Below are 22,091 nucleotides of genomic sequence, written 5' to 3'. Positions count from 1 at the left end.
CGCTGCAGAGCTGGGAGGTGTGCCTTCCACCGTGGCCAGGCCCGAGGCACCTTGCCCCATTGCTGCAGGTCAGAGGAGGAGTAGATGATGAGCATTTTGTGCTGCAAGTTCACATCCTGCAAATGAATTCAACTGAAAATGATCAAGGATATTAAATGTATTTTTTTTTCCTAATACATAGCAACCCAGTTCCTATCTAGGGCTGCTGTTTACTGCTATGAAAGAAAATAACTTTTGAGTGAATAAATCAAGTTCATTACAAAGAATAGTGTTCTTGAAGTACATAAGGAGAAGATGAATGCATTCAATAAAGGTGATGTCAAAGGCGTATTTAAAATTTTTCTGTAATAAAGAGACAGGCAGAAATGCAACTTTAATTCATCCTTTCTGAGTGATGTTTCTAACTGATTTTAGCACAGCTGAGACTTTGTTTTTAACAGTTAAGTTGCAAAAGGGTTCTGTTTATTATTTAAATCTAGATGGATAAATGTGGAGGCTAAACAGAGTATTCAGATGAGTGATTCCCCAGGGAACCAAGGGAACTAATTTCAATAGTTAGATTATCTTTCTTACAGTCATTAGAAACAATTTTCTGACTTCTCATTGGAAAGTTTGGTGAAAGGAATATTGGATATTTGCAGTCCTTCTCTTGATACAATTAATTGGAAACAGTATATCCAAACTGGCTAAATTCCACTGCAGTCAACAGCTGTTGGTGCCTTATGATACTATAATATCATTTAGAGTTTTCTAAAGTTTTATAGAAAAATTTATTTAAAGATTATTGAAGTTACTATTGGAGTACAAGTCAATCATCTCTGTTTCTTTTCTTTGAAGGCAACTGGATCACAGATAGGAATGATTGTCAATTCCTTTACCAACATTGGAGTGGCCATGATCATTGCTTTCTACTTCAGCTGGAAACTGAGTTTAGTTATACTGTGTTTCTTGCCGTTTTTGGCCTTATCTGGAGCTGTGCAGGCTAAAATGCTGACAGGATTCGCCTCTCAGGACAAGAAAGCGCTGGAAGCTACTGGACGGGTAACATTATTTAAAAACTAATTTATATTTGCAGTCACGGGTAGTTAAAAAATCAGGCATTTGGGACCATCGGTAATTCAAATGTACTGAAACTGGCAACGTTTTGCAAATAAGTTGTAGTATTTCAGTTTGTGAAACCATTGAAACACCATAGGGAACTAACTGCAGAAGCACGTGCTGCATGGAATGTGACTGACTTTTCAAAAGTTATTGGACCTAATTGGTAGACACAGATCTCTCAGCAGTCTGTGAACCACAGATCAGTACGTGGATTTTAGAGAGAGCAGAATTGTTCCTTCAGTGGGCCCTACTAGCTTACCAGCTTCTTCATCCATGTGTGCTGCTAGATCACAGGCATAACTTTATGTACGGATTTTAAGGGTCAAAATTCTATCAATTCTCATTTCTCAGCCACTACATAAATCTTTTTTTTTTTAATTCAGATAAGCATTAACCTTTTTTCTGTTAATTTGTAACAGGAGGCATAGGACTTTCTCATAATACTTTAAATTTTGCTCCATGGTGAAAACACACCTGTGCGGGTATTAAACCAACCAGCATGGGACGTGAGGAAGGAATTCCCTTTCCTTGGAAAGAATGCGTCCAGTGTTCAGGGCCCCCTGGCTAAAGCCCTCCTCCTTGTTACTCTAACTCCAGTATCATGGTTAGCAGCATCCCATGCTCTGTTGGCTGCAAGACCCTGCGAACTGCCTCACCTCGAAGGCTGAGAATAGCTTTATGAAGTTTGCACTGGCTGAGCAGACTTCCAGTCCATGTACCAAACAAGGAGAAGGAAGGGACACAAGAGAAAGGAATGTCATTTTCTCACAAGTTCACGCCTATGCACAAAGAGGAGCGGGCAGGTCTGCTGCCTTTGAAACACTTAAACTCCTTTGACTTTAGTTCTGGGTCACTAAGTTCTGGCACGTGACCCAGAACCTGATACTTTTAAAATATACCTAGTTCAACTGTGCAGAAACTGAACTGCATCAGAAAGGCGGGGATTTAGAAGACAGGCGACTTGAGGAAGACTACCTCAGGTTACCCCGCTCAGAGTAATGCCTGAGCCTTGTCCCCCTCTTTAGGCTGCCATATTTCTCGCATCAGAAAAAGTATGCTTTGCAGGCCCTCTCAAAGCCTCAGAGATTTTCCTTCTGCAGAGCTACTTTAGCCCATCCTAAAATGACCCTTGCAGAGTTCCCACTCCTTCCAATCCTCCTTCTTCCTACATTAAAGTCCTGCCCACCAAACATTTTACCCATCCCACCTTCCACCCTGCCCCATCTGAACCTTCCCTCTGCCCATCTGAGCTCTCAACCAACTATCTTCAGCCTCCTCTTGACCTTAATCTGTGCAGCAAACACATGGACTGCAGTCCTTTGCCCTGTTCAGCTCAGCATCTACTGGCTGTTTCTTTCCCATTGCCTGCTGCAGCTAGCTCAGCCTGCCACCCCCCCTTTTTGACTTCTGAAGAAGCAAATCTTCAGCTCCCAATACCCATTTCTGGGTGTGATTTAAAGAAGCATGTCATGACTGGGGCATAGGACTTAAAAAAAAAATCATGTTTACTACCTACGCATGCAGACTTCTGGAAGTTTGGTTTTTTAAAAATGCACAAAAGGCATTACGTGAATGAATATAATTTGACTTTGGTATCACTAATGAAATGAATACATTTCACTGTTGAGTGCTGTTAGGAAAAATCTTCAATTCCAGAAAGCCAAGGAAGAATTAAGATCTGACCAATTGCCCACATTCAGAATGGTTTAATTATTTACAAAAAGTGATAAATCAAAATACTGTCCTGACAAGGAGAGAAACTTCACTAATGAGTCAAGGCATCAGCTTTTATTCAACAGAATGACCCAGAGGCTGGGATGAAAAGGGCACTCAATGCTTCAGCAGTTTTGGCGATGACGGATTATGTCTGGTGATATTTTCTAATTCATTTGCCAGCACTGCATCCAAATGCTGAACACGCTCGAGTTCTTCCACAGCGATGGCTCGTCAGCCATGCCAAACATGGGAGAGCACAGTCTGAACAGTCCAATTCACAGTACCTACTTATCCGCCCCTTCACATTGTATGATAATGCAAGAGATTTGACTCTTCATTTTGGCCAGGAAAAACCCCTTGAAATTGGATGGAATATTTTTAATGATTTATATTCAGAGCGCTTCCTACATGCTGAAAACATTCGTAAGCCATATACCAGAATATTGCTTCCCAAAGGAAAGTGTCACACTATGAAGCTGCTATCAAAGTCCAGGCAAATTACAGCATTTTAAACCAATTTCTTAATAAACTTACTTGAGATAAGTAGGGTGAAATTAGGATCAAACAGTCAATTTACTTCTATAGATGAAACTGTAGTACTATTCTTTTGGGACAGAAACCCAAATTCTGACTGGCCACAAAGCACAATATAAAGCCTACAATTAATTAAAGCTCCAGAGAAGTTTCCATGGGTATTATCTCATAATTTCCTGGTTTGCATTTTTCTATGTATGTAGGCAAGCATTTGCTTACTCTTGCCTATGTACAAAGTAAAACTCCTGGAAATTGTGTTGCTGATGTTAGAGGAATCAAGGTGTCACCCTCCATTTATATGTTGCATCTCATCAGGCTTTTTGGACATAAACAAGAGAAAGGAGGGGGGTGAGCAGGTGAGGAAACGTAGTAAATTCAAGTGGTTTTAATTTATGAAAGAGAAGTTAGGGATAGCATCCCTTCTAACTCTTTCTCTGACTATTGCTATAAGTAAAACAAGTAAAATAATGGAAATAAACATCTTTAATAAATGCATACAATCAAGGAAATAACAGTGTTCCTAAAACCATCTTTACTTTTGTGGATGTCCCATTTATTCGCATTACATGAAATAAGTCACATGTGCCACATTTCCTCAGTGTGCTTCCAGTAACTTAGTTCTAGTGGAGCAGACAGAGCATTACTATTGAGGATGTTAGTGGATAATTGCTTGTAGGAAAGTTTCTCTTTAGGTTGGCTGATATTTGGGCCAGACTGTATCATATCTGCATCAATTTATATATGGCATTGGTGTCCTGTGTTCATGAAAGAATCATGCATTTGTGAAAAAGCACACTCTACTTTTCCAAGTAAAAATTAGGAGCTTTTACCCTTTTTTTTTTTTCTCCTCCAGATTTCCAGTGAAGCCCTCTCTAACATCAGGACTGTAGCTGGGATAGGAAAAGAAAAAATGTTTATCGACAATTTTGAGAAGCACCTGGATATGCCCTACAGAGCTGCAATCAAAAAAGCACATGTTTATGGACTCTGCTTTGGCTTTGCCCAGAGCATAGTGTTCATTGCCAATGCTGTCTCTTACAGATACGGCGGGTTTCTAGTTGATACTGAAGGACTCCATTACAGCTTTGTGTTCAGGTGAGAGCCTGCCTGCGGCCAGAAACAGGCTCCTCTCCAGAAGCGCTGGTCTCAGCGTAGCGTTCAGTTTCTTGATGGCTTCCCAAGAATGACCGTGTCCCCCTTCCCCGCAGGGTGATCTCTGCTATTGTGACCAGTGGAACTGCTTTGGGAAGAGCTTCTTCCTATACTCCAAACTATGCCAAAGCCAAAACATCTGCTGCGCGCTTTTTTCAACTGGTTGATCGGCTTCCGAAAATCAGTGTTTACAGTGAAAAAGGGGAAAAATGGGTAAGAGCGGAGAGGAGTAATTTGTGATGTCATTCAGCTCAATATAAGCATTGAAGTTGCACTAACAATTTATAAGTCAATGAGGATCCCTGCTTGACAAGAAGGTTTTGCTGATTGTATAATTGTTACTTGTCTTTGCTCTTTTGGAAGCAGCGAGCTCAGTACTAGACAGCAAGAGTAATATAAAGTGTGGCTATTAGGAATTTGTCAGTGTAAAACTCCTGTAAACTGGAATAGGACCAATTGGGATGACTCACAGAGTAGCATGTTTTTTCTTTCTGCTCTACTGTTCGCACATAAACCTGACTGTCGCTAGCTTGCAATGGGGGCTTTTTTCCATTCACATCCAAATGTTGGGGGTGTTCATGAGGAGGTGAATCATCTTTGAGTCAGACAAAACGAAAATGCTCAATTTTTGGTGAATTTAAAAGTCAGACCCAGAAAATGCAAACAGCTTATTTTTCATTTAACTTATTTCTTTCAGAATTAAATGAAAACTTGAAATAATTGTTATGAACTAAATACATTAAGTATTTTGCTTCAAACCATGAAAATAACATATCTTGATTCCCTTCAGAGTTTTGTAAAAGAGTTTTTTAAGAGTTCTGGGAAAACTGTCCTGAATTCATGTATTGTTTTAACATTGCGAAAGTCAATTGATTTTATTTTTTTTACCAAATCCAGCTTTTTGCACAAATGTATTTGGACCATCACCAAATTTACACTTACACGGTGTCTGTATTAAAACAAAAAACTTACTTACCCATTTGCAAGGCAATCCTATTTCCAATCGATGCCTCTGACCAGTGCAGTATGGGGAAGTATAAGCAGAGCAATAGTGTTATGACTAATGGCTTAATCTCTAGAACAGCCGCTCCAGCATGGCTCTTATCCCTCTTTCTGGGCTAATTTCACAAGCACTAATGTCATATTTTAAATAAGAGATGCAAGAATGGAATTTGAGGAAGAGTTACTTTGTACTTTACAACTCAGTTTTGAGCTTGAGCTCATTGTAGCATCTTTCTCATTTTTTTCACCAGGATGATTTCAAGGGAAGCATTGAATTTCTTAACTGTAAATTCACATACCCTTCTCGGCCTGATATTCAGGTCCTGAAAGGACTCTCTGTAGCTGTTAAGCCTGGACAGACTTTGGCATTTGTTGGAAGTAGCGGCTGTGGTAAGAGCACCAGTGTCCAGCTTCTGGAACGTTTCTATGACCCTGAGAAAGGAAGCGTGGTAAGCAAAGGAGACGTGGTTTGCGTGCTGTTGTTTTCAGCAATGCTACAAAGACTCTTGTGCATGTGTCCTACTGTGCAGCCTAGCAGTGGTGGCACGTACATATGCAGCTTGGGGCTTCAGCTCCTTCTCGAACAAATGTGGACAGTTCCTGAGTATCATCTCAGATGTATTCAGGCAAGATCAGAACACTACCAGCCTCAGGTGTGCCCTCATGCATTATGTAGGCCATAGACATTCACCTTGGTAGCTCCTGTATGAAACATATAACGTGTTCCATACATTGTGGGAGCACAATCAAAAATCAAGTCTGAATGGAGCAACGAAGAGTCTGGAACATCCCTAAATATATAGCTTCAACATGCAGCTTCTTTGCAGGTTGAATTTGTCTAGATTTAACTTCCAGTTATTCAATTACTGATAGCTTAAAAAGCTTTTATATCTTTTCCTTATATAAATACTTAGCCATGTAGTTTGACTTCTCTTTCTTTGGAAAAACTGTGTGGTGATCACTATGCCAGGAAGGCAACAATGCATGTGCCTAACCTTAAGCAATTAAGTAGTTCGCCTGGCCTTAAGATTAAGCAAATGGTCTAGTGTTTGGCTGGATCACAGACATACCCAGAAAATACACATCATGCATAAAGGAGTCAAATATAAGCAGATTCTTCAAATAATTTCAAATCAGTTGTGTTTGCATTTTAGTAATATGGCTAAACCATTTAGTTTTGCTATAAACTATTTGGGTTTTGCAGGCTGTTATTTTGGAATGATTTTTCAAGTTTTCTCCTATTTCCTGGTAGTTAATAGATGGACACGACACCAAGAAAATAAACATACCGTTTCTTAGATCAAAAATTGGAATAGTGTCCCAGGAGCCTGTGCTATTTGACTGCAGCATTGCTGATAATATCAAATATGGCAGTAACACCAAAGAGGCGATGATGGAAAAAGTCATAGAAGCGGCCCAGAAGGCTCAGCTGCATGATTTTGTCATGTCACTGCCTGATGTAAGTACCCACGAGGCCTTGGTTGTGGAACTACAGATTGGCTGCTCAGTGTTCATAGCAGCGGGAGTTGCTCCAAACCCAGTTGAAGTTGCTACACAAGTATGCCTTTTATTTAATTTTACCGCTGTGACAGTAGGAGCAAAGACGGTGTCATGACCATTCGTTATGTTCCTGAGAGTTTGGGCACGAGTTGCTACTGGATTTTTACACAGTAGGCAAATATGTATAAAACTGAAACCAGCAGTTACAGCTCTGAACGAGGAGAACAGGGAAGATTTGTCAAAGCCATGGACAAGAAAGAAGCAGCAGCACAGTTCAGCAGTCAAAGCGTTACGCTGAATCAGGAAATATAAATCCTGTTCCCAGCTGAGGGGGATTTGTCTTGTGACTAGGGCATGATACTTAAGAGAAAAATATTGTAAGCTGGCTGCTTACATGCACTTAAGAAGTATTTAAATGCACAGAAATCATGTAAATATAAATCAGAAGAACATAAAAGGTATGGATACAATTTAGGCACTCAAACAACACACTTGTCCAGAAAGCCCTTAAATCGCTTTTCGCCTCTTCTCCCAAATCTAGGGTGGGGGGATTTCTTTTGTCTCAGACAAATCAGCCATCATCTTGCTATCAAATTTTTCTTCCAGGCCTGTCACCACATGCCTGGCCCCTGGGCCACGTGCGCTGCAAAGCATGGCTCAGAAATGTCTCCCCAAACCTGTGTATCACATGTACAGCATTTCTGCATTGCCGGGCTTTTTTAAGGAGGAGGCAGCAATGGTCAGCGCTCTTGCCTCTCTCCTCCTGCTCTTCCTTCAGGTTGTGTACTGCTGTGTTTGCTTACACCTGAATAAAACCTTCCTTTTGTATATTTTTCAGAAATATGAAACTAATGTTGGGGCTCAAGGATCCCAGCTGTCTCGTGGGCAAAAACAACGCATTGCTATAGCAAGGGCCATCATACGAGATCCTAAAATTTTATTACTGGATGAAGCTACATCTGCCTTAGACACTGAAAGTGAAAAGGTAAATGCACAGTGATAAGCAATAAGGGAAAGTTAATACAATGACTTACAACCTACAAGGCCTTTTTCTGTTCTACAGAGACATCCTGACGTACTCCACTACATGACCACAACGTTATTCCACATTGTTAATTCAGCACTTATACATTTAATGATCTTTTTGAAAGATCCAGAAAGCACAGCTATAAAAAAAGCAGCCAGCTACAAGGGCTCTTAGACTGCCAATGAGAGGCAGTAAATGTGCATACTAATTCCCTGGGTTTCAAAGCACTCAGTGGAAACGTTTCATAAATATAGTTTCTGCACATTAAAAAACGAACAAACAAACAAACAAACAAAAATGTATTCAAGCATATGAACGATGAGCCTGAATATCCAATAAAAACAGCAGTGAGGGGCTTAAGAACTTGGGCAATAACTTGCATGGCTTGGTGACACTCAGAGATTAGAGAAATGGTGGAAATTTAAAAACATATCCACACTGAGCTGACATTCAGCGTGTCAGCTGAATAAAGGCCTTCCTTAATTTCTACTGCTATGTTTACCTGTCCCTTCTTTGTGCTGCTAATAAACTGAGTTCATGACCCAGCTAAGCACACCAGTAACACAACCTTTGATTTAGCCTCATAGTCACTTTTACAAGTGTTGCACAATACGGTTAATTAATCTGAAGCAATCAGATTTCTCCAGCTCTGAGAAATATGCATATTTTGGTTTGCATATTTTCACTCTGACACTTTGTCTGTTGCCTTTAGACCGTGCAGGCAGCGCTGGATAAGGCCAGAGAAGGGCGTACCTGCATCGTCATTGCCCACCGCTTGTCCACGATCCAGAACGCCGACATCATTGCTGTGATGTCGCAAGGACTCATCATTGAAAGGGGCACTCATGATGAACTGATGGCCATGCAAGGAGCTTATTATAAGCTTGTTACCACTGGAGCCCCAATTAGCTGAATTACTGTGATTCTAAATTTTGAAAGATTTCTTTTCTGTAAGCAAATACTCTGTGGTAGGTATGTGTATGTTGGTACCCCATTGTGCTACACTGTGCTCTACAATATTGTGAGTTCTATGCTACCCTAAATGTACGTAGCTTTCTGCATCAAGCACACTTGTCAGGCACGTGCAGGGGATCAAATCTCTCCTAACGTTCAGTCTGCAGAGGTCCACAGATACCCTTACTGTGGGTACAGACCCCCCCTTCCACCCCTCGCGCCATACGTGTCAGCGGTGCTGTCGGGGGAGGCTGGGCTTCCACTGTGCGCAGCTACAGCACTAACACGTCAGCGCCCTGAGCCTGGCGCAGCGGTGCCCCTTCAGCAAAACCATTAGGTACTTACAAAGAGGATAGCTCCACAAAAGTACGGAAAGCAATCAAGAAGAGGAACAGGAGCTGGTGAGGATCATTTCCCCTACACTCATCACTCTGATCAAAGCTGTCAAATAGATTTTGAATAGGAATAAATGCTTTAGTTAAATCAATGCAAAATCCTACAGTTAATCATCGCAGTTACTTAAATCACTTCTATTGAGACGGTGATGGATAATATGTTCTCTTTTTTTCAGAAGGTAAGACAATGATGAGTATTTTTACGGAAATCATAAGTACATTCAGTAAAGGTGGAAAAAAAATAGCCATAATTAGCTCTTTGTTTGTATTAAGCAGAGTTGATAAATAGAGCAACAATTCATTCAGAAATAACAATAGTCAGGAATTCTCTTCTGGCAGAAGCTTGTATCTGTAACAGTTTACTATAAGGTCTACTGCATGTTTCTCTGAAATATGTTATTGGTTATTGTCTGCAGGACAACAGGACTCTTTCCTTTAGTGACTGGGATTTTGCAGACAAAGCAGATGATAAAAAGTCTAAATTACAGTTTCAAAATTTAAATCTTGATTTCAAATAATAGAGTATTAAATAGAAAACTCATTCTCCATGTCCTAAAATCTGCAGCTGGGGGTTTAGGGGTTCACCCACTTTATAACAAATCAGACCATAATGGAGTTTCTTATAAAACTATGCAACAGTACCAACTGCTGAAACTTGAATAGAGCTGTAAGGGTGAAAACTTTATTAGGCCACATCCCTTAATTCCAGGCAGTAAAACGACGATTTCAACTTTTGTACAACTCCATTAATAGAATAACTTCAACAGACCCTTCTGAAATACATAGCTGACACTGAAATGCTGTTTTCCCAAGGAAGTCTGTATTTTAATCCTTAACTGAAAATGAAAAAGAAAGCTGCATTATTGGCCTTCTGTTTTAATCTTTTTAGGCTTTTTATGTTTCAGAACAATAACTAGTTTGGATGGCTCAGGACTGAAACTATTGACAGAGTGACCATCAATAACCTATTGACATACCTATATGTATTAGTATTTAAGGCCACGGAAAAATAACAACTCTTTATTAAGAACTACAATTACTAGGTGTACTTATTCCATAATTCTTTTGCCTAAAGGACACCACTTTTGTGGCCCAAATTATACCAATAAATTTTATTTTTTACTGGCTCTTGTGCTTTAGCACTTCACCTCTCACCTTTCAGACAAGCACATGAGCATCTTGCAGCAGATAGCAGGTATTTCTATGTATTTAGATCATGTCTGTAACAAGGGTCTGCTGTGCAGGACGGAGCTGATGAGAAGGCCAATGCAACTACACCAGCCCCTGCCTGCAGACGAGCCTGCCACCTCCTTGCAGGAACACAGCGACATGGGCCCAGCTGGGTGGTACTACTACTGCTCTTCATCATAACATCATCCTGTTTTTAGGCAGCTAGTAAATATTGGGAGCTATGTATTGGGAAGTATGCCTGTATAACAGAAGGCACTCACAGTGTACACAAAGAGTTGCATTGGTCTTACACATTCTTGGGTGCCACCTCCTGCCACTTTATTCCTGTGTGCTATTGACAACCCATTGATTATAAAGCCCTTCAGTACCTCTGCAAAGGGATTAAAGTGCAAGTGGAGCTACACAGTGTGTCTGGGCATGAGCAACAAGCCTTGATGGACTGGCCTTTCCTCTGCAGCTGCCTCACAGGTAAGATCTCCCAGCCCTGGAGCTTGGTGACAAGACCCCTGAGGAGACCCAAAGGAGACCCCTGAGGAGACCCAAAGTTTCAGAGCCAGCCCCGCGTTATTAGTCTTGACAGAAGTAGCTGATGGTGTCGTTTGGTGTGTCCTGCTGTATGTTCCTCTGCATAGTCCATGGCAGCTGCATTATCTGGTTTTCCAACCACCCGATTCCTCTGGATAAATATAGCCATGATACTGTATTGGGACGGCACCTAACTGCCCTGCAAATACAGCCCCTGCTCCAACTGGACTACTCTGAGCAGGAACAGCCTGTCTGTGGCCAGAGTCCTTCCATCAGGAAGGAAGAACAGGGAATGGGGAGGACGAAAAGCTGCATTTTAGCAAAAGTGAGTGTTGTGAACTGAATGTAATGCCAACGTGTCAGCTAGTTTGTATGAGGAGTGAGGGACACTTTCACTTCATGAAACTCCTGGCTAGTGAGAATCTTTCTGCAGACAGATGGAAGGACTTTTGGAATTGCATTATCCCAGTTTGGGCATCTCTAAGTCAAGAATAAAAGATTAACTTTCTCCTGGGATCCCATTAGTGGGAGCAAGGGGATCAGTCAAGCACTTTCCACTCTCCTTATTACATAGAAAAACCTTAATTCAAAAGGGTTGAGTAGTTCAGCCCACCATCGTATTGAGTGTATATGCTCGGTATCTGTTCCAAATATTAACAATATAAACAGCTGCAGAAGCCTGATGAAGTTACAGTTTAAATGTTTAACAGTTTGATAGCTCTTAGTTAAGGTGCCACACAATCTTACTTAATAAGGCTTAAGTGTAATTTTCAACTGTGATAAATTTACTAAAGCCTGACTAAGGGACATGTAGGTCTATTTCACTGTATCAACTAAATGGCTGGCTCCTGATTTACAATTCTAATTCTATCAAAATATCAAGATTATATCTTGACACTTGTTTATTCCACCACTCTGGAAAAGGCTAACTCTGAAGCTTCGGGAGCCCTCTTTTCTTCAGGCAGTTGCACAAAACTTCATAGCCCAACACACTCAGCTGCTCAGAAAGTGTCTTATTCTACTGCCATTACTTTATCAACACATTAAATTCTGAAGTTACTGGTAAAATTAAACTAACTTAATTTATTCAGTTTTCCCACCATTTTGGGTTTTAGTAATGTTTTAATAGTTACAGAAAGAATAAAAGGTGGTTCAGACAGGAAGCTGGTCTTTGTCCCTTTCCCTGAAGCACTGAAGTTGCAGGCTGAATTAATAGGACACTCCAAGAAAGCGAGTGAGAGCCCACGTCTTCTTACATGTCTGTACGGTACTTAGAAGAGTACTGCAGAAATGCTAGCTGTCATTCTACATTAATGGTTGTGTCTATCCCAACACAGGCATCAAGATGCTTTGTCAGTACCTGGAAGCTCCTGTGTAGGAGCTTAGAAACGTGATGTCTGCCCATAACTCCCAGCTGAAAATAGCCAACACTGCCAGTAGGCCCGAACACTGCTGCAAGAGCCACAGACGGCTGCGCACAAAGAATCCGCTGCTGTTGGTCAGGAGTGAGGAACAGAAGGACAGCTAGACCAACCTTCTAGCGTTTTGTGATGCCTCCGTAGGTCACCTCACTGATAGGGAATAACAAACCACCAAGAGAGCATCTTGAACATGGGAGAAATCTTTGTCATAGCTGTCTTTGTTCTTCATTATTTGTTTCTAGTCCCATTAGCTTAGTCATTTTGCTTAAGGAGTCACAATTATTGAAAAGACTGGTTTCAGGCCAGCTGCTGCCAGGAAGAAGAGTTCAGAGAATCATTACAGAAGATATCAGGAGATGCATAAAGCAGAATATTTCTCAGACTGTTAAAAACAGATTAATTTTTTTTTTAAGTCAAGGTAGTCTTAGCAGGCTCTTAAATAAGGATGCCTGTTTCAGATTTGCTTCTGTAATTCACATCATGTTCATTCCCAAGGGCCAACTCAAACTATTAACCTTGTTTTGCCAACTAAATAAGATTCTTTCCATTTCAATTATCCCACAGCTAATTGCAAGTCTAGAAGCAATATCATGTTTACATCTTCTAAGCCTTATTGCTATCACATCATACACACACAGCCCTCATCACCCATATTATAGCTTTTTGCTGCTTGTATACTAAGTATTATGAGATGGTATTAGCAAAATACCATCTTAATACTAGTTAAAATACCAGTTGCCTAAAGATTGTGCACGGAAAGGGAATATGCAACAGTAGGTGCTAAACAATGAATAAAAAGGGAAAGCACCTGCCTTTGCCTCTTTAGAGCATCCATTTTATATAGCAAACATACATTTAATATATTAGTGACTTGTGTGCTTAGGTAAACCAAGCTGACAAGAATATAAACTTGCAATGACTTAGTCTGCAATCACATTTTCATGATTTACACAACTACAAACAGTGATTCAGGCTTGTGACTCTTGAAATGAGAGAATTAGACTAATTTACCTTTGCAATACAGGAGCATGAACAACATTCTTGAGGTGACAGGCTGAGATAATTTCATTATTGACAACTTTCTTCATTTGTTGCTCTGTGTAGATGTACAGAACCCAAAGATTTGTTACACCATATTTATGCATTTTCAGTATCAAAGGTGTAGTCTGTATCATTCACGATTTATGTGACCACTTTCAAAAAGTAAAAATGACAAAAATCACACAGTAATGCAAAAATATATTCTACAGAGTCTAATTGAAATAAACTTTTATTTTTTTTTCTCATCTGCTTAATCAGAAGCTGTTTTGCTCAGGAAGCTCAATAAGTTAAATCTAAAGCCTTCTTTTATAACTATGCTGGGCTTTTTCACAGTGCCTGGGTACAGCTGTACAGTTGTAGGTGGTGTGATACTGTCACACCATTATCTAGTAGTTTAACACACAATATCTATACATAAAAACATTAAACATTGAGTATCACTATATACAACTGAGGCTTGAAGCACCGTCTAGCTGGAGATGGACAGAATTAAAAGACCACTAAGCACCTAAATAAAACTAGTTGATTATACTTTAAAACTTCATTATGACCCAGAGTATTGGGTCATTTCTAACCATACTGCAGTGTGGTTGCAATACTTCTAGGAATAAAATCAGCAATTAATATTTCTGAGCTGCCAAAGTCATTCTTGAATGTACTGACTTTGGATGTACTGGTTACTTACCAGGAGCACATCAAAGATGCAGTGGCATCCCCCTTGGTTAAAATGAGTTAGCAAAACTGCCTTTGCGGAGGCTTCTTGAACAGTTCATATCCATCCCCACATTGCTAACTATTTGGAAACTTTATCTAATTAAGTTTCTTTTCAGCTGTCCTCATTAACGAGTGGACACAGTACGGAACCAAGGCAACTACAGTCAGAGGCATAGCTGCACTCTTACAAAAAGAGAGAACATAGAACAAATACTCAGTATGAGTAGGTATCTTAATGAAATTATACAGCTGCAGTGTAGCTAAAGAAGCAGCTATACACAATATGCGGAAACTTATCTTACAGCTATTTTTACCTTTGCAGCTCGTGATGAACATTTCAGAATTAATTCCGAGACCTAAGCCAAAGAGTGCACCTAAATTCCTCACCAGTCCAGCAAATGGAGTTGTGTCAATGTTTATCCAGTCTGGGTTGGCACACCACTTCTTGGCCTTTGGAACAGACCATAGCAAGTCAATATCAAGAAGCTTGAGGACTAGATAAAAGCCAAGGGCAAAGTTGAAGAGAAACAAGTTTGTCTTGATGTACATTCTCAAGCTTGCTGTCTCAATAGCAGGGGTATGCTCAAATGCTTCTGCCACAAGAATGCCTGCGGATTAGAAACTCAGTGTTACAGGGAACAACACACGCGTACTTTGAAGAAGCACTTTTTACAGTGCCCCTGTAGAATTTGACTTTTGAAGACAGAAGAATATATCTATGTATTTTTTATATATATATATATATGTATATATATACACACACAATTTACGACTTCTGTAGTACATGACAAAACCTTTTCTCCCACTCAAAACTGCTAATTTGGAAAAAAAGAAATTAAATACCAAGCGCTACATGTTTTTGATATGAGGCATGCCTTAGGCCTGACTGCATCTCCCAGTTGTCAACTATCAAATATTAGATGTAAACTAGAACATTCCTTTTCCACAAGAGTCCTCCACTCAAAGACTGGCCCCAGCAATGCACAATTCAATTCCAGTTCCTACACAGGCTTTGTGTTGAAGGAAAAGACACAGAACACACTTATCTTCTTTCTTACTCATTTTATCCTGGTTGTGAAAAGGGAGAGCTGGACTGCAAGGTGTTAGCCAGCGCTGCCCAGGCTGCTCTGCATCCATGAAAGAGAACAGGAGCGGGCAGCCCCCGCTCAATGCTCTGCTCACCCTCCTTAAAATTAGATAGATACTAGAGAGATATTGTTCGTAGTTCAAACTCCCTAAATACCAATTTGAAACATGTTTAAGTAACTCTGAAAAATGTACTTTAGCTTCTTAAATCACCCTGGGGAGTCTGCGCTGCTAATTTGCCTTTTTCTCTGTTTTGCCCCAGGTCTCTGGCCCCGTGCTTGTCCACGCTGCACACATGCTAGTTTGTGCTTGGCCACCACTTGAAGAGAACCAAATAGCTTCCTCCTGAGGGGAAAGGTCAGGGCCATATAGGAGCAACTTCCTCTCTGATCCCTTCCACACAGGCAGCGCAGATAAAGATCAGATGCAGCCAGTATACACCAGATAGCGCTATTCTGTGGCAGTGTGGACATAATGCAGTCAGCATCAACTGGCACGTTGTAATTCACCTCTGTGAATTACAAGGACAGCAGATACATACTACCTCGTAAATTTTACCTTTAGACTATCATCAAATCCTTCATCTTCCAGAGAGTGGAGAGCACCACTAGAGCTGCAGGCTGAGTAGCCCTACTAAAAACCTCTTGCCTTTTCTCATACTTAATTTTTTTCAGATTTGGCATATATGTTGAAAAGAAGAGAAAACATAGCAGCATTACCAGCAAATACTCCAAGAATAACTTGATGTGGGAAATGTGTTGCTATGAATACTCTTGAGATGCACACACTGATCTGGATAATCCAAAAAATACTCCAGAGGAATGACCATGTCAGTCTAAGAGGGAAAAGGAAGATGCTTAAAAATTAAGACAAGATATTTCACCTAGTAATTTACACCAGGCCCCTTTGTGTCAGGCTCATATTTTTACCAAGCAGAGGTTTACAAGTAGAGAAGTTTAGAATCAGATGATTAAAAACTGGAAGTCGGTACTAAAACATTAGCAAGAGTGGTTGCTCTTGCAGCCACATCTAGTTTCAGGTCCAAGACACCACCGTGGTTTTAGTGACGAAATTCATCAATGTCAAGTTAAATTAGCACTAGTACCTTGAACATATTTCTCATCATGAAGTCATACTTAAATGCAAAAGTTCAATTGTTTGGTGACAAAATTCACACAGTATGGGAACAACCTTGTCAGGCTTGGAAAGAACAGCCATCAAAGCAATTATAAGACTTCCCCACAGAGCTGAGCAACATGTTACGCTGAACTTTGCCAACATTATGCACATTTGCTTTAAAATGGGGTAAGGACTACCATCAAAGCAGTAAACTTATGTACTAACCAAAAGATCCAACGTGTGAAGACAATTAATAGAATTCAAAATTTCCAACACTGAAGATGTGACACAACCTTTAATAGGAGCTGATTCAGAGATATTGTATGCAATGACCATAAGTTAATAAACACCAACCTATACAAATGGATAAATCCTCTTAATATTCTTTTTCTTCAGCTGAAATAGATCATAGTAAAGGTGGGTTTTTTTTTTTACAAATGGGACAAAACAGACTATGCATGTTTGGTCAAAATAAGTCCATTGGAAACATAACATGTATATAAAGAAATATCTGTATAAGTTAGAATAATGGAAAGACACTGACCTGTGAAGGGTAACTGCTGATTTATCTTTCCATCTAACTGTGTAGCTAAGTGCTGCTGTGACCATTACATACCAGACGCAGGAAGATCCCATGGCATGTCCAGACGGACTTCCTAGTAAAAACAAAAAGGAAATATTCAAGCTTAAAAATGATTACTGTAACATTTGTCGTATAGAAAATGTCTACTGGCAGTTACTCAGGCACCTAATAATTTAGAAAGAAAATGGTTAACAAAGGCTGAAAGAATGTCAACTGCTTCTCAAAAGTTAATTTTCTCAATATGAATTTTTCAGAAAACTCATCTATACAGAATCCAGAATATCTGTCTGAAATCAAGTAGGTAACAGCTTAACCATCTTATAGTGGTATGAGCCGGTATCTTGATTGGAAAGCACAGTATTTTTCCATTACTTAGATTTGGATTGTGATTTAAAAAATAGAGTATCTAGGGCTCTCCTAGGGCTGTAGCATACAACGTAGAAGTTATATATGACGATCAGATGAGATAGGTTTTGAATGGGCTAATTAAGGGGAGCAAGAGAGATTTAGCTCTCTGCAACATTCTAAATTAAAGTACCAGTATAACTTTAGATGGCCCTTCCAAATTGCCTTTTATCTGCTTCTTCAATTACCATGGCGTTAGCAATTGTGATTGTGATCTGTGTCTCATTAGTAATATTACAGTCCAGGTAATTCACATTTTAGGTAGTTTTGTAATAACCTTAGAAATGTATCTGAAGTGTGATGGAAGAACTGTGTCTTTATGCTTTACTTCGATATATTTTATAAATTTTAAGGTGGTGTACAATGTCCACTAGCTTGGAAACAGATTATCAGTGGAACTGGCACACGAAATGATGCTGTAACATATTGGACTAATTGCTGTACCCACAGTAGTCTAACAGGGAACACACTCTCACACAGAGATCAACAGTGATTTCTTTTTAGACCAGGTATACTAATATACGTGTAATTTGTTTTAAGTTAATGAATCAAATTTTAATTTTACTGGGAACAATATGAAGCCACAGAGAAGTTCCTACAACTGTGAAAATCACTAAAAAACAAAGTATGCTGGCATGATGCAAGGAAAATGATTCCTAAAATTACTCTATCACTTCTTTTCCCCCGTTCACCAGGTTTACATTCAACAAATTGAAATAGGGAAGGAGAGAAAATTAGATCCTTGGAATCTGTCTATACCAGACTTCTACAGCTTGGCTTTCTGTGGAGACTAAAACGGAAGTAAAAAGGACAGGGTTATTTCACTGGCAGAAGAAATAATTTTGGCTGAAGAATGTGTTATGACCCAGCACTATACAGTAGTTTGCAAAGCAAAAGAATATTTCAGTGAAGCACCAAAGCAGGAATGTCTAGGGAGGACAAGCACAATGACTTCTGGCTCCCTGCACTCATTTTCGGTATTCTGCTTGGCAGTATCTTTAGTAGTCACGCTACCAACTCTTTGGTTAATTTCGTAACAGATGTACACTTCTAAACCTCACAACAGAACAAATACCACTGATAAGGAAACCATAATGTTGTATTGGGAAAGCTTCTCTTTGTTTCATCTAGGAAAATGTCATCTAGGAAAAATGTTTTATAGTTCATCTGCAAATTACCTACTAGAAACAGCATAAACTCCACCTTAAGGTTTATGTTCTTATATTCTTAAAACCTTACAGAGAAAGACAGCTGCAGAGTTTTAGTTCAGTTCATTCCAGAAGTACAAACCAAATTCAGGTCCTAGATTGCTTGCCATGTAGTCATATAAAAAGTTCCTTCAGCTTTCCCTTTTGCTGAGCTGCAGAGTTTGGGGTTCAGGCTATCCTAGCAATATTTGGATATGCCCTTCTCACGTCTGTGGCTGCTTCTCTAATCTTTTCATATAAATTGCATATTTAAAAAGCGTGTGAAGTACCATGTAAGCTCACACAATGACTGTGTGCACCTAACAGTTGCACTGACTGTAACAGGTGAGTCACAGATATTGTCAATGGTCAAGGGCAAATCTGGAGGTGGGAGAAAATTGGGTCATTGTGGTCATTATAAGTACAAATAAGGAATCGATATGACAGCAGTACCCACTGGACAGAAATAGGAATGACCTGTTACTTCAGGAGGAAAGTAACAGGAAGAATGGCCTTCTGGTTCAATGAATCAAAATCATAGAATGATAGAATAGTTTGGATTGGAAGGGACCTTTAAAGGTCATCTAGTCCAACCCCCCTGCCATGGGCAGGGACATCTTCAACTAGATCAGGTTGCTCAGAGCACCGTCCAGCCTGAACTTGAATGTTTCCAGGGATGGGGCATCTACCACCTCTCTGGGCAACCTGTTCCAGTGTTTCACCACCCTCATTGTAAAAAATGTCTTCCTTATATCTAGTCTAAATCTACCCTCTTTTAGTTTAAAACCATTCCCCCTTGTCCTGTTGCAACAGGCCCTGCTAAAAAGTTTGTCCCCATCTTTCTTATAAGCCCCCTTTAAGTACTGAAAGGCTGAAATAAGGTCTCCCCGAAGCCTTCTCTTCTCCAGGCTGAACAACCCCAACTCTCTCAGCCTTTCTTCATAGGAGAGGCGTTCCATCCCCCTGATCATTTTTGTGGCCCTCCTCTGGACCCACTCCAACAAGTCCATGTCTGTCTTGTGCTGAGGGTTCCAGAGCTGGATGCAGTACTGCAGGTGGGGTCTCACCAGAGCAGAGTAGAGGGGCAGGATCACCTTCCTCGACCGGCTGGCCACACTTCTCTTAATGCAGCCCAGGATACTGTTGGCCTTCTGGGTTGCAAGCCCACATTGTCAACTCATGTCCAACTTTTCATCCACCAGTACCCTCAAGTCCTTCTTGGCAGGGCTGCTCTCAATCCCTTCGTCCCCCAGCCTGTATTGATACTGGGGGTTGTCCCAACCCAGGTGCAGGACCCTGCACTCGGCCTTGTTGAACCTCATGAGGTTCACAAGGGCCCTCTTCTCGAGCTTGTCCAGGTCCCTCTGGAAAATGAAACACTCTGACTATTCCTTAGCCAGGGCTTGGAATTGCATGGTGCTGAATGGGCTCAGTTCTGAAGCCTTTTGAAAAGACCTGAAGGACCTTAATACTTTGGGTTAGGTCCCAAATGAGTTCACTTGAAATAGACTGCAGATCACATATAGACCAGGCATTATTAAACCCTGCCAGATACAAGGGCTTAAGCTTCTTGTTCAAAATTACAATGGGATATAATGCAGAATATTGTTAACGAAATACAGCTCTGCAAACCACTTAAAAACTTGCAGTGGCATTGACGAGGCGCAAAGTACTTTCATTTCCACAGTCAATATTTTCTTGTACAATGAATTAAACTAAATTCAGTCAGTTAGCTCCAAGCGAGTTTAGCTTATTTCACATATCAGGGTTGCATAAGCTCACTTAACTTCAGCAGTAATTGCATTTGAGTTGCACAGAGAAGACACTGAGATATAAAAAAATGAAAATACATTGGAAAGGTACATTTTTTTAAAGATTTTTTTTCCCATATATTTGTACACCCACCCACCCACACACATTCAGTGCCAGTGTCTCGTTCTGGGAAGAGTGGTTTCATTTTCCACTTGTGATACATTACATGATCGATTGTTGATACTATCGTTATTTACACTGAATCACCTACTAGTTTTTGTGGTTTGAGTAATTCTTTCAATACTGCACAAGCCCTCAAACTCAACAGCCCCCTGCTCTGTTTTGGAACACTCTTAAACAACGTGGAATTTCTCTCCCCAAGTGATGTCATTGGCACTGCAACTGTTCCTAAAAGTGACCTCACAAAGCAGGTGTATTACTCTTTCTGAACCTATGACATAAGTTTTGTGAAACTTCCTTTCCAATACACTGGTTCATTCTAGTAGGAGTTATTTTTAAAGCAAATCCCCCTCCCTTGCACTGTTTAAAGGCAATGAAGTAAACATTCTTGTGATACAGCAATCAAATACCTATCACATTTTATTTCTTCCATTTTCTTTTCCTGTGTTTTGGTGCTATTTTAAACATGAGCTCTGAGATTTGTGTATCATGTAAGACCTTCATAAGTCACATCCTCTCCCCCCAAAAAGCCGCCACCTCTATTAAATGTACCAATGTAATCTCCAACATTTCTTACCTGGTCCAGTTTCACATGTTATAGGAAACTGTTCAAGGCATGGGCTTGACTGATTGGGATAAATCATTGTTTCTTGCACCCACCAGTATGGGCGATGGCCAAATAAAATCCTGACAAAAAAAAAAAAAAAAAGAAGCAGAAATGCAATAAAAAGATTTTTATGTAAGAAGGCCTCAGCAAAGCATGATAAATAATTTTACAAGGAATATGAAGAGCTATACTGCCAAAACTATTCTATAATAGTTCTACAGGTTCTTCTTGTCTTATCAAAATGTTATTTCAACATATCTTAAATATCTTCATTGTGAATTCCTGTTTTATAATTACAGGGGAAAGTCTAGTAGTACATTATTCACAGAAGGTCTTCTAAACTTGAGGCACATATAGTAACCATCATTAAAAATACCAAATTGTAAAATAAATCCAACTTCTTACCATTTAAATATGAGGTTGAACCAATCACCAATGACTGCCACCCATATCATTTTAGTACCAACCACTTGGTTGAGCTGAAACCAAAGAGGAAAATAAATTGAGAATATATTCCGGGGATCTCCAACATGTGACATAAAATGAAGGAAATCCTGGTAAGCCCTGTAGTCCCTCTGTAAATGCTGAATGATAAGCACGCCATTGCTATGAAGGAGATCCATCTTAATGGATTAAACAGTACTTGAAATATAGTAAAGTTCCTTTAATCTTAAGGTTCTAGTGATAGAGGATGAGAACCATGGAAGGGAGCTATTAAAAAGTGAGAGAAGGTGATTGACGTTGCCTTTATATTGTATCGGCGTGGTGTACCCAGCCATTCCTGGAACACGTGGCTCCAAATCTCCAGGAAAGCACATGAGGCTGTTAGCACTGGAAAGCTTTTCTGTTTGCAAATTTTAATTGGAGGAAACTAAGTGAAGTACATGCTGAGCAGCAGC

At 40.0% G+C, this 22,091-nt stretch overlaps 2 protein-coding genes across 3 annotated transcripts in view; one reads left to right on the top strand and one right to left on the bottom strand.

Annotated features, from left to right (window-relative positions):
- ABCB11 (ATP binding cassette subfamily B member 11) overlaps positions 1-9,097 on the top strand; it is a 43,678-nt gene extending 34,581 nt beyond the window's left edge. Inside the window, exons 21-27 of the mRNA XM_075153895.1 lie at positions 838-1,041; positions 4,205-4,446; positions 4,560-4,716; positions 5,757-5,954; positions 6,758-6,964; positions 7,844-7,990; positions 8,745-9,097. Coding sequence (XP_075009996.1) covers positions 838-1,041; positions 4,205-4,446; positions 4,560-4,716; positions 5,757-5,954; positions 6,758-6,964; positions 7,844-7,990; positions 8,745-8,945 — 1,356 coding nt within the window. The 3' untranslated portion in view covers positions 8,946-9,097. The remainder of the gene's footprint in view (positions 1-837; positions 1,042-4,204; positions 4,447-4,559; positions 4,717-5,756; positions 5,955-6,757; positions 6,965-7,843; positions 7,991-8,744) is intronic.
- A 296-nt stretch (positions 9,098-9,393) lies between these two features.
- On the bottom strand, positions 9,394-21,815 carry G6PC2 (glucose-6-phosphatase catalytic subunit 2). Of its 2 annotated transcripts, XR_012674084.1 has the most exons (6): positions 21,598-21,815; positions 21,163-21,272; positions 17,023-17,134; positions 16,079-16,194; positions 13,530-14,881; positions 9,394-12,827 (listed from the first exon to the last, which is right to left on the bottom strand). XR_012674084.1 is itself a non-coding variant. In XM_075153129.1 (5 exons), the coding sequence occupies exons 1-5, from the start codon at positions 21,813-21,815 to the stop codon at positions 14,370-14,372; spliced, it is 1,068 nt and encodes a 355-aa protein (XP_075009230.1). In that variant the 3' UTR covers positions 9,394-14,369. The 2 variants fall into 2 exon arrangements, 1 of the variants encoding a protein (XP_075009230.1); XM_075153129.1 differs by having other exon boundaries at positions 9,394-14,881.
- Between the last annotated feature and the right edge of the window lie 276 nt (positions 21,816-22,091).

The sequence above is a fragment of the Calonectris borealis genome, chromosome 6, assembly GCF_964195595.1.
Source record: "Calonectris borealis chromosome 6, bCalBor7.hap1.2, whole genome shotgun sequence".
Classification (NCBI taxonomy): domain Eukaryota; kingdom Metazoa; phylum Chordata; class Aves; order Procellariiformes; family Procellariidae; genus Calonectris; species Calonectris borealis.
The sequence above is the reverse complement of the archived record's forward strand: the minus strand, read 5'-3'. Positions and strand labels throughout refer to the sequence as shown.

Coding starts and splice junctions, on each gene's coding strand:
- G6PC2 (XM_075153129.1), bottom strand. CDS start 21,815: ATGGATCTCCTTCATAGCAATGGCGTGCTTATCATTCAGCATTTACAG. Junction 21,273..21,597: donor TTCAACCTCATATTTAAATG/GTAAGAAGTTGG, acceptor TTTTTTTGTCAG/GATTTTATTTGGCCATCGCC. Junction 17,135..21,162: donor AACATGTGAAACTGGACCAG/GTAAGAAATGTT, acceptor TGTTTTTACTAG/GAAGTCCGTCTGGACATGCC.